The sequence below is a fragment of the Lepidochelys olivacea genome (genome assembly GCF_965140295.1).
Source record: "Lepidochelys olivacea isolate rLepOli2 genome assembly, chromosome: 6".
NCBI classification, from domain to species: Eukaryota; Metazoa; Chordata; order Testudines; family Cheloniidae; genus Lepidochelys; species Lepidochelys olivacea.
The window spans coordinates 100036059-100049359 of NC_140416.1; the positions used below are offsets into that span (position 1 = coordinate 100036059).

Consider the following 13301-nt stretch of genomic DNA (forward strand, 5'->3'; position numbering starts at 1 on the left):
GGGCACAAACTACTTAAACAAGTCAACATCCCACATTTCTGTCTTCCACAGTTCAATATCACTCTTACAGTCGCCCATGTAAGAGATGATCTTCCTCCAGTAATTTCATCTATTCTTTAATACCCACATTGCAGACTAGAAAGATTCTGGCAGTGTCCGTTAAATAATCTATATTCTGTAAGTTTCCTAAGCTATCCAAGTTTCTTGTTACAGTTAGGAAATATCTGAAGTGCAGATCTACTTTGAAAAGTGACTGTTTAAAAAATGGCATAACAGTACTGTATGTCACTAGATAGTCTCAATATATTCCATTACAAATCTGCCAGTTTACAAGTAAAATTATGTTTTTTTTCTCTACAACTGTCAACACTGAAGACAAACTGAGTTCTGAATGTCATGCTATGTTCTCTACTTTATGCATCATTGTCAATAATAAAGATGCCACAGGACAAATTATACCCTCAGTTATACCTACACAATGCCTGTCCAATGTCAAGCTGGGTAGGAAAGGGCCTCCATGAAAAGGAGAAAAAAAAAAAGGTACTCAGGAGGAGGTCTGAGCAATGGTGGCCTGAAAGGACAGAGATGATCTTTACTCCCTCAGACAGGAGATTAGAAGCACTGCGGTTGCTGCTCCATGCTGTGATTCTCCAGCAGATCCAAGCTACCTATATACTTGACCTGCCATATACGGCATCTTCTGTTCAAATTCATTGCAACATTATAAGGTGTCCCAGATAAGAGCATACAAATTGCAATACTAGTCTAGAATCCTGCCTCTGACAGCGGCTAATACCAGATACTTCAAAGGTACAACTCCCAGAACGCATGACATGGCAGCACCTTAAATTCAAACAACAACAGATAGTAAGGGCCAACACCTGACCTCACCAGAAGTCTGCAGGTATATTGGAGCTGTCTGCATTATCTTCACAGATGTAAGGACCAACAACATAAAATGAAAGCCCAAATTATGCATTAATTGATTACTCCCTAACCACCACCCCATTTGCTTGGAAGTGTCCTACTTGTCAATGATTAAATGATTTTTTCAAAACCCAGAAAAATGTTTGCAGCTAAAACCACTTTTTATTCCTGTTATCCACAATGCCCAACATTTGTGTTTCATACATTTTGCTTTATTTCATTCTTCTTCTTTGTATTCAGTGATATTTCTCATTAATCTAACCTTGAGAGGCACTAGCCATCAACTTCTCTCCTCTGAATTTTTATTTGAAAACTTTTTTGAAAATTGAAAAATTGTTTAAATATCCTTTCAATTATCAATGTATCTTTACGAATTTAAAGCCTTCCCTTGCTCTGAACTTCCCCAGTAACACGCAGAAATCATGTAATCTATTTTGCATAATCTATATAGCCAATCATTCAAATTTATACATTTTAACAATTTACATCCTATTATGAAACTCGGAATATTTCTTCTGTCTCAAGATGAGGCTTAACAAAGCTCACTAATTTTCCCGTCTCATGTCATTTACACCCACAAATGGATATCTGCCTTCATTCTTTTTCAAACAAGCGAAAATGTATTTCATTTAAACAAGTAAGCCTATGCTAAAAGTGAAACTTAATATCTAATCTCTTATATCATGCTTTTCACCCACAGGGTTTAAATATTTTATAAAGGAATACATGAAATTATCCCCAATTTACAGATGAGTAAGTTAAGAGCCACAGAAAGATGAAGTGCTCTGCGCAAGATCACACAGCAACTCAGTACCAACACAGCTCATATTTTCCATCCACTGGACCTTGCTCCCTCCCTTGAAGTGAAAATATTAAACAAAATTTAATTCAAGACTTACAAAAGTGACCAGTGATTTTAGGTGCCCCACTTTTGGGGTGTCCTAGTTGAGACACAGTAAAGGGCCCTGTTTTTCAGGTGCCATTTCTCAAAGATGTACTCATATTAGCACACCCTGACTCAAAAGTAGATCAGAACAAATGAGCCATGTCTTTCTGTAGTGTCCTGGCTTTTGGTCTTTCCAAAATAAGTGGCTATGTTATGGAGACAGTGTGGCCTAGTGGCTAGAGCACTGGATGGGACTTGGGAGACATGGGTTCTATTCTCAGCTCTGCCACTACTGGGTGACATTTGGGCAAGCCATTCAAGTTTTCCTTGGTGCCTTGGTTTCTCCATATGTAAAATGAGAACAATGACACATACTGTGTAAAGAGTTTTGAAATCTACTGATGAAATGTGATAAATAAGAGTTAGTATCTAATGGCATAATAAAACTCAAGTGTGACTGGGAAAACGTTTCCAAAAACTAAAAGGAAGAAGCAGTTTAACCTTGTATTCAATCTGAGGAGCTAAAATGAACACAATATTACATACCTTGTGCAAGCATGTTAAACTCCAAAAACAGTGCTATGTGATAAAGCTCCATAGCTTCTTCAGCCCTAGTCATGTTTAGTTTTCCTGCTACAAGAGCCTGAACTTCACTTAGACTCCCCACTGAGGGGCTGCAGTGCAAAACTGAGAGGTCCACCACATCTGTATACATACAGTTTAAAATGACCTTGGCATATTTTTTTGGTATGATAGATTCATCCAGTATAATTCTAGTTGGAGTCCGCAGGGTTCGGTCTGTGATTTCTTCACCAGTTCGTATCCTCCTTTGCAGTAGGTGTCGAAAAAATGGTGACCGTGATGAAATAATAGCTTTGTGAGCTCTGAGCTCTTCATCTAAACAGTTTGGACTTCCACCAAATGATTCTACCAGTTCAGAGTTGGATGAAAAACTAAGAACCACATCATAGTAACACATATAATCAAACAGCCCACGCATATCAACATCTAAGGAATTTGGTGTTCCAAATTCTTCACTAAGCTGCACAAGGATATCAACATTTTGGAATCTCGAATCCTCCATTCCAAACTCTCCTGTATAAAGGTAGTGTAACAAAGCAGAAAACATAGGCATGTCTATGCCAGCTGTGTTGATATCCATTATTATCTCTGCTCCATATTCTGGTGAGGAAGAAAGCAGTGTCTTAAAAAATGGACACCTTGCTGCTAATATCGCACGATGCACAGGGAAGCAAGTTTCTTGAAATATTAAGTCTACATCAGTACAGTATTTGTACTCATACAAATCAGCCATGTCTTTCTGTAGTGTCCTGGCATCTGGTCTTGCCAAACTCGCTTGTAGAGAAAGTTCCTTTAAGGCTGAAGTTCCCTCATACTCTTCTACTAATGCATTGACATCTCTAACATCCCAGCCTGAGAGGAGCTCTCGCATCTGCTTGGCATGATCAGCAGACCGGCTAGATTTCCGACGCTTAATAAATTTCTTTTTGAGGGTGGCAAGGCCAGAGCTTTTCTTTTTCTTGTCTTGAGGTTTCTCATGGCCATGGTCAAGGCTATACAGTTTTGATTCACAGCCATAACCTTGATGAGAGTAGGATGACGTTCCTGAAGATGAAAGGAAAATTTAATGGGATTAAAAACATTTGAAGAAAAAATTTAATGCTGAACCACTGGTATCTTTCGTTAGATAAAGATTAGTAAATGTCATCACAATTTACATAATCTTCCCTTCTCTTTACATCAAGTTCTTTAAATAGGCACTAGTCAGATTTGCAAATGAATCACTGTAGGTTCATTTATTCATCTCAGAGCAATAGCCTGTAGCACAGTTTTGCTAACCAGAGGCAAAAGATCCACTTTTCCAGAGTAGATAATAAATTTGTATTATCTAATTCTAAAGTTCACAAATACAATATGGTTTCCTGACCCCACCCTAACGCACTACATTGTGAGAAACCATTTTAATTTAAAACAAATGTTTTGACTGCATTTCCAAACTGTATCTACTGAAAAAGGCATGACCAAACTATGCTTTTTGCATATTTTTATTTCATTTAACAAATTTTTAAAATTTTGTTGCAACCCATGTGTTGGCCTCATTTTACTTATAAACTCCAATCTCTGAATACACTATTGCAAACATGGCAAAAAACATACCAACGAAAGTCTTATTTTTTCCAGTTGCCGTATGACAGGTGGGAAAAAGATTTCACCTAAACCAAACAAACCTTACATGGGGAAATACATTTGTCTACTTTAGAAAGGCAGCAGATATAATCTAGCAATTACAAAAAAAATTCCAAAATGGTTACAGTAACTATGCTCATTTAGAATAGTATTTTCAAATATAATTTTTAATAAAGTATTTTACATGTCTATTGATATTACACAGTGTGGGTCTATCTTTTTCAGTCTGCAGATTCACTACTCCACCTCTATTCTCAACTAACTCTAAGCCTCTGTGCCCTATATAAACTAAAAGTTTTATTATAGACTTTATAACGTACATACTTTATTGTACATTTCTCTAAGAGATCTTTATTATTTTAAGTAGGATTGAGTGATACTCATGTTACAACATTACCATGAAATTAGCCTGTGAAAACACAGTGTTACTTATATAGCTAATATTGTAGCATTTCACATTAAGCCACGTGAACTGTGAAAAGCACAAACTCAGCTGAAACCACTTTTTAGAACCTGGTGGACTGTGGGAACAAATAATTTTTCTGTAAATTGTTGTGACTCACTGTCACCAATGCAAATGGCTATGTAATTCTACCGGTTTACCTGTTATGCAAAAGCAGTTAAAAACTCGCCCTCCATTTTATGGGATTTGCTTTACTGGTTCTGCAACACTTTGTGGATGAAGGAAGTGTCTCTCCCACTGTACCCAGCTTCATTTAAATTCTACCAGACCAGGGAATGCATCCAGTTTACAGTATGAGTAACCAGTAAAATTATCTAAAGATTATTTAAATGAAAGGCTAAGGACAACTCAAATGATTGCAAGCCAAAATATCCTACTTCAAAATTCCAAAAACAAACATCCTTTCTCCCTATGTTTTATTGTTCACTGATCTCCCCATTGCAACATCTTTATTTGTGCGATCTTTATATTAGATAGAAAGCTTGGAGCAGGATTCTGCTCTTATTTTCTATCAATGAAGTGCCACCCACACTTGCGGCACTATGTAAATTATAATTCCATAAAATACACTATGTTAAAGTGCATTTTCCAAAAAAGGGACATGCAAAATGTCAAAAGACTTGCAAAAAAATTAAAAGTACTTAAGTCGCATTTGATAGTTCTGTGATCCGCAGGCTCCAAAATAATATAAGATTACAAAAAGCACCTAAAATAAAGTAAAAAAAAATGCAGACCAGGACTGCAGAACTCTCATCCCCTCTTCTCTTTCACTTGCACCTGAATCACCACTGGAAATCAAAACATGGTTCAAGTTAGCATGTACTAGATACCATGTACAAGGTATAGACCCTAACTGTAATTATTATTACAGTATTACCCACAATAATGTATTCGCCTATCTATTCTGAGAGACTAATAGTACACTATTATTTTAATAACTGTATGTCACCCAGGTTTGAGCCAGAGGGAAAAAGAGAGAAAGCCTGAAGATACAGATGGGTCATTGTTGTAATCTAGCAGCATTTAGCAACTCAGCTTCTCTCTGCAAAACACTATTTTCAATTAATGTCTCCATATGCTGATTTGATTTTCTCCTTAGTGCAACAGTGGGAAAAGAAAATTGAAGAATTTATTTTTCCCCTGTGAGACACTGAGTTGTTAAGTGCTGTGAATTTTAAGATGACAATAGCTTCATGCTCCTCAGTTTATACTGGTCTTTGAGCAGAAAAACATTTCAAAAAAGAGATAACTGCCCTAAGAAACTGATTGGCCAACTGACACTGAATAATAATGGGATTTATCCAGTCCTCCGCATGCCTATACTTTTTCAGAATGGAACTGTAGAACTATATTTAAAAATAAAACCTTAAACAGGCATCTCACCACAGTAAATGGTATGAAAGCCTTATTCTGAGTTTTGAAAGCAAAGCAGTAACAAAGATGAATATGTTATGTTTAAATCTTTAGTGGAACAAACATATTCTCACAGCAGCAAAAAAAGGGTGTACCTTCTATTTTATGTACTCTCTCTTTATGAGCTGCAAGTGACTTTAGTGTTCTTGGAAGAAAGTGACTAGCAACACAAGGCAGGCACTATGACAATACTCCAACTGCTTTGCTTATCAGTTTTCTCAATTTGTAGCTATCTGACTATATCTATACTAGGATGGTGGTATCAAGTTTTAATGGGGAATAAATAGAGTCTAAGATAACATGATTTGAACCTAAATCCCCAGAAGTAAAAAGCTAGTGTATACAAAACCACTTTATGACCTTGTTCTCATATATCCAGTTCTATTTTTAGAAAGTAAATAAATCTCATGAATAGAAAACAAGTTCCATACACAATCACCGTCTAGAAAAGTGATGATTTCTAAGAATAAATACTAGTTATTTGATCAACTGCTGAAACGCTCAGTAACAGTCTTAGTCTGTTTGAGCAAAATATCCGTTTTCCTCTGTCGTGGAACCAAAAGAACGAAGAAATAAGACTCAAGACGACAAAAAGGCAAGGAGACAAGAGGGAGGAAAAAAGGTAGGGAAAGATATTAGGAGAAAGGCCCTGATAATCCTTATTTATCCTTCTTATATAGCATATATAATCATGGTATTGTAGGGTTTTAGGCTGGGATTTTCAAAGCAGCCATAAGAGGACTGGGTGCTTAACTTCCATTGATTCTCACTGAGATTTGATGCCCTATTTCCCTAGGCTTCTTTGAAAATCTCAACCTCAATTCTCACTGGATAAATTGTGCGCCGCTGAAATTTAGAGGTGACAACAAACGTTGGTATCTATCTTAGGGTTTTATATTGCAGCCCATTACTACATCTTCCACATATAATTAATAGCAATAGCGAAGTTCCTAGTTAACTCCATGGAGTCTCTGGCATGTCTCCTTTTCAGGGTAAAACTGCTTGGGGTATGATCTGGTTGGCTTGTTGACTGATTTCAGGGTCAGCTGTTTGGGGGGAGGGTTGCAGCATTTAGGTAGATAGAGATATCAATCTTGTGACTGTCATTCTTGCAATAGTGGAAAGACTTTAGCTTGGGATTGTAAAGGAAGATAGCTCAATTTGTTTACCACTGCTAGTTAATCAGAAATTAAAGGGATATACGTGGAACACTTAAATTTTTAAAGCCTTGCAGGAAGTAATGTCCCATACTCTGTAGGCACTCAGGTGATATTTACTACAACAGTTTTCTTGGCATCCTAAGGTGAGTATACACACAAAATGGAGAGTCTACTTTGGAGATAAGCAATATGTAATGAAGATTGCATCTACTCAGATTTTCAGTAACTTCTGGCGGATTAAAAGATACATATTCAAAAAGTATTCGCAGATAGCAGATGCTTCTCTGCTTAGGACATATCTGCACTTTCAGTGATGATTAAATATAGAACAGGAGTACCTGTGGCACCTTAGAGACTAACAAATTTATTAGAGCATAAGCTTTCGTGGGCTACAGCGCACTTAATAGGATGCAGAGAATGGATCCTAGAGTAAGAAGATTATATATGCCCACGAAAGCTTATGCTCTAATAAATTTGTTAGTCTCTAAGGTGCCACAGGTACTCCTGTTCTTTTTGCGGATACAGACTAACAGCTGCTACTCTGAAACCTGATTAAATATAGGAATAACATTGCATCACGATCATTGGTTAACTATTGATTCCACATCAGAAGTCAAAGCACTCAAAAAAAGGAGTTTTACATCTTACATAACTATGTGCTTACATTACAATTTAGGATTTTAAATCTCAACAAGGGGTAATCCAAGAAAATAAGTGGTAGCATAAGAACATTTATGCTATATACCATTACAAGAACAATCTTTAGGCTGCCAGATTTCTGAATAAGTTTTTTTTTTTTTTTTTTTAAAGATGCCATCAGTGAAACCACTCAGCGTTTTAATTTTTTGTACTATGGTTGTGTTTAGGGGTTCCCACTGTGAAACACACATACACCTCCAAAGATCTTTGGTTTCAGAGCTCCTAAAACACACAAATTTCTGTTTAAGTGATTTTAGTGCTGCTGGAAAATAAAGGCCTCTGTTTATCAAAAGAAAAATGTAGTAGGGACAGGAGGATGAAGTTTCCCAGGTTGTGCCTGAACCATATACTGGAGTGATCATATCTATGGGGGAGAAAGTGATTCAATCTCTTTGCAGACAGTGTCAACAGGAAAGAGGACATGGGGGGAGCGGGGGGAAGAGGAGAAAGAGAGAGAGGGGAGGTAGGAATAAAAATAGAAACATTTTAATTCTATTAAAATATGATGCACAGAGCTTTCTGGAGCAAACAAAGTAGAAAAATGGTACATGTACTGTTTAACAGGTACCATCTGTCCCTTATAAGCAAGGACAGTTGTCATGTATGGTTGAGATCGTTCAGAGAGCCAACTGTGATGGTGGTTTTTAATCACAGACATCTGTCCATTAGGAACTGGAAACATCAACTCATCTTGCACATAGGCCAATTAGTTATTAAAAAGTACCAAATTTCACACACTACTGAGCTTGAGTGGATTCAAACAGGTGAAGATGATAAAAGGCTCTGCATTCCACTACCAATACTGCAAGCAATCCAATACAAGCACATACAATACAGTAAACGTTATAAAAATGGCAGGAGAATTGAAAGTTACCTATGAATGTCTGTTGTGCCTGCGAATTTCCCCCTACCCTTGGGGAACACGAATGAGGGTAGTTAGATGCATTAGCACCCATTTTCTTTAGTCACTCAGGCATGCCGCCTGCTGGCTCTTCAAAGTATAATTCCACAATCCATTATAAACCTTCAATCCCCGATCCAGCAGACTATGTTCTTCCATTTCTAAAGAAAAAACAAAAACAACAATAAATTATTTAGTTTTGTTCATTGTTCTCAGTAGTTACTCTAAAATATATTAAATTGAAAAAGTTCATTTATGTTCCTAATCGGACATCCTCAAGTACAATTTTCAAGACAAAAAGAACTTTAAAAGTGATCATCCCATGGATGAAGATCAAAGAATATTTTTCTTCCAAATTATTCACATTAATAATGCAGTTGCATGTTAAAATCGCCAAGTAACAGGATAGCTGTATCATGAACTTTTAGCTCGCAAGTTTACAATTATGGGCTTGCCTATACTATACTGATAATTAAAGCAGCAAAGCTTTAAAGTTAAAATGACAAGAATTCCCTTTAATGTAGGTACAGCTGTCACTGTATGAAATTGATTAAACCAGGTACAGCTTCTTCTGGTTGGGAAAGCAGAATAAACTATCCTAGTAGAATGCAACTTTATACCATTATAACTGCATCCACACCAGAACTTAAAACCATTATAATTATAAGTGTAAACTCCTAGCTTACAGTAATAATTTTCTAGTGTAGACCACCCCTAAAATTTAGATAAATTTGTTAAAAGCAAACCAAGTTTTCACATAAAATAAATTCCTTATAGAAAATATAAGGTGTACTTTAATGTCAAAAGGTAGTTAATCATGTACAAGTAAATATTGTGAGGCACGAGGTAAACCAGGGAACTCAGCACCAAAGACATACAGCACAACGATTCATGTTGTATGTACGGACCTTAGACCAGGAGTCCCCAATGCGGTGCCCACGGGCGCAATGGCACCCATTGGGACAGATGTGTGTGCCCACAGGACACCGAAATGCCGTTGTGGAGTGAGGCCACCGGAGAACCGCCCGCCGAAATGCCACCGAGAAGCGTTGCCATTTCTCAGCGACGACGCTTCTTTCTTCTGCCACTTCTCGGCAGCATTTCGGCAGCGGGTGTCTGGCGCCCACCTCAGTCTTCTGGGAATAGGAATGTGCTATTCCCACAGAAAGGTTGGGGACCACTGCCTTAGACCTTAGTCCATCCCGTGCTTTGCTGCATATTGGGCTACCCACATTTGCCATCTTTGCCTGTCAACTGCCCTTCTCTTCAAATCTTCCAATTTCATGTTGACGTGCTTGATGTCATTCAGAACTGTTAGTTTCCATGTTATTCGCGATCTTCCTCTCTTTTTTCTTGCCTTTTCTGGCTTCCATTCAAGGGGTGGCATTTGGTAAGCACTCTTTTTCCATTCTCAGCACGTCCCAGCCACTGATGTCTTCTTTTGTAGATTACTTGTGAGAGAGTGCCTTGTCCAGTAATTCTTCTGACTTCTTCATTCCTCTTCCTCTAGATGTTATTCCCAATATTCTTCTCAGACATTTGTGATGAAATGCATCCAGCTTTTGCATATCTTTCTTTGTAAGTTGCCATGTCTCACTGCTATATGTTGTGATGGCGATAACTGCTTTGTACACATTCAGTTTTGTCTTGTGGGAGATGTTTTTGAGTTGTCAGATGTTTGAGTAGTATAGAGAAAGTAAATAAGAAAGTGTTATTTACTCCTTCTCATAATACAAAGAACAAGGGGCCACCACATGAAATTAATAGGTAGCAGGTTTAAAACAAACACAAGAAAGTATTTTTTCATGCAACACACTGTCAACCTCTGGAACTTCTTTCCAGAGGGTGTTGTGAAGGCCAATACTATAAACAGGGTTCAAAAGGGAGCTAGATAGATTCATGGAAGATAGCCATTGATGGACCTATTAGCCAGGATGGGCAGGAACGGTGTCCCTAACCTCTGTTTGCCAGAATCTGGGATTGGGTGACAGGTTATCGTCAAGTGATCCATGCCCTATCTGTTCATTCCCTTTGGGGCACCTGCCATTGGCCACTGTCAGAGAACAGGATACTGGGCTTGATGGACCTTTGGTCTGACCAGTATGGCCATTCTTATGTTCTTCCAAATGCAGCGTCTGCCTTCCCAATTCTTCTTATTTCCTTAGAACTTTTATCATCTTGGCAGATGGTATTTCCAGGGTATGTAAAATTGTTCACCTTCTCCAGTTTCTCTTCTTCAATTTTGATTTCTGTCCCTATAATTCCCTTTAACATGACTTTACATTTCTTTGCATTGTATCTTCTCCATTACTTTTACTTTGTTTGTACATTTTTGTAGTCTGTTGGCAACTTCACTGATAAGAGCAATGTCGTCAGCAAAATCTAGATCAAATAGCCTTTAACTGTTCCATTTTAGGATGTATGTATCACTGTTGCATTGTTTTATTCCATAGTCAACGACTAGCATAAACAAAAATGGAGACAGGACACAGCCCTACCTTATACCTGTCTTGATACTGAATGGCTTACTCAAACCATTTTCCATTTTAATGCAACATTTTGAGTTGGCGTAGAATACCTTCATAATGTTAACTAATTTTGCTGGAATTCCATATTGTTCCACAATTTTCCACATATTTTTCCTCTGTTTACACTATTGAATGCCTTTTGAAAGTCCACAAAATTGATGGCAAGACTGCCTTGGAATTAAATTGTGTTCTCAATAATCCATCTCAGGGTGAAAACAGTGCCTGTGCACAATCTCCCTTGCCTAAAACCAGATTGTTGTTCACGTAGAGTGGTATCCATCTTTCCTTTCATTCTGTTCAGGAGGACTGCTGGTAATACTTTTCCTGTGACTTTTCCTTACTCCCCTCCAATTTGAACAATTGTTTAGATCACCTTTCCTTGATAACTTGATGATACCAAGGGTCCATTTTTCCGGCACTTATTCCTCCATCCATATTTTGTTGCATAGCGAATAGATGATTGATTCCACGTCTTTGCCTCCATATTTAAGCATTTCAGGATGAATGCCATCCAAACCAGGTGCCTTGTTGTTTTTCAGCTTCTGCAGTGCTTTTTTTAACACTTCTTTGATTTTTACCTCAGATACATCTATATCTAAGTCTAATGGTTTATCATTGTTACATTCTAGTCTTGTAATTGGTTCTGGTTGGTTTAGCACTTCTTTGAAGTGTTCCACCAATCTATTTTCTTGTTCCTCCTGTGTTTTCAAAATTTCTCCTGGTTTCCCCTTTCATTGGGACACTTCTGAATTTTGATCCATATCCTGTTAACTGTTTCAGGATTGTGTAGACTGTTCTTGTACTGTTTCTTTCCCCTGCTTCTTCAGCTTCACTAGCCTTACTTTCTATCCAATTTCGCTTATCTTTTTGCATTGTTTCTTTACTGCTTTGTCTATGCGTCTATATACAGGCACAAGCTTATTTACATTCTCCTCTTCTCAAGAAGATCTGTTTAGATTTGTTTTCAATTTGCAGTGTTAACATTTTATCACCATAGGGAACAGCCTAATTGTCAACTGAATATCAGCAGCTTAAGGTGCACATCCTCTGCCGCAATGAAAACACAGATGCATGGGATGGAGGGGATTATGTACTTATAATGTCTAAGTTGAAATATGTCTACAAAATTCCTTATTATAATAGCCCATGAACCCCAATAAGGTTTAGGGACCCATTGTGCTAGACACTGTATAGAAAGAAAAAAAACAGTCCCCTGCCCTAGAGAGCTTACAGTCTAAGGGTTTAATCTTCATACAAAACTTGTACCATTTTAACTATACCAGTATAAAGGTTCAAGTAGTACAAACCCTCTCCCCCCCCATAATTAACTTTTGTTCTGTTGTTCAACCAACATTAACAAGTTGCATTTAAATGTACAAAGTTAGATAACTGTATTTAATTCTAACACTGGCAAACAGTACACATTTTATTCCTTTAAATCATAGAAGACATGACTTTGAGGGTAGTGACTTTTGTGGTGGGGAAGGGGAGGTGGAGGATATTCTTTCTAGTTAGAAGGCTTTGGACTTGGGCTAGTAAGTAAGTTTTTCAATCTCTGTACTTAAGCAACAGGAAAAAAACTGTCTCAAACAGCACAGGGGCTCAGAAAAACCTGTCAAACAGAAGATGACAGAATGATTTTTTTTTCTGCCAACTCCAAAATTTGGTTTAATTATAAATAGATTTAGTTTCTATAAAGAAGATACTCTTGTTTTCTTGAGCTCTCTATTCAACAACTTTAGTGTCTTGCAGGATACATAACTAAAGAGCGAAGGTTACAAGGTTCTCTTGTTTCTGTTCTTAAATATCATGAAGTGACTGTAAAGCTGTCACAGCTACTGACAATTATAAACAGTCATTTAATTTCTATTCCCTCAGCCCTATTTTCCTTGTGTGTTAGTTGTACTTGGGGATTGATCCTCAAAAGTGCAGAGTACACTCAAGACACAGTGAGTCAATGGAAGCTGAGGACGCTCAGGACACTTGCAGAAGGCACTAAGCACCTCACAGTAACCAGTCCTTAAACTGCAATTGACTGAAATCTCTTGGTATAAGTTTCTTGGGCACCCAAAGTCCCCACTGAAGTCAACGAAATATCTGGATGAGCAAGATGTGC

General features: G+C 37.6%; 1 protein-coding gene across 3 annotated transcripts in view; it reads right to left on the minus strand.

Annotated features, from left to right (window-relative positions):
• BTBD7 (BTB domain containing 7) overlaps positions 1-13301 on the minus strand; it is a 114489-nt gene that overhangs the window by 72650 nt on the left and 28538 nt on the right. For all 3 annotated transcript variants that reach the window (XM_084632027.1, XM_084632025.1, XM_084632026.1), the window contains 2 exons: positions 8631-8818; positions 2360-3439 (listed from right to left, as the gene is read on the minus strand). In XM_084632027.1, the coding sequence (XP_084488153.1) occupies positions 2360-3439; positions 8631-8712 (1162 nt within the window). In that variant the 5' untranslated portion in view covers positions 8713-8818. The remainder of the gene's footprint in view (positions 1-2359; positions 3440-8630; positions 8819-13301) is intronic.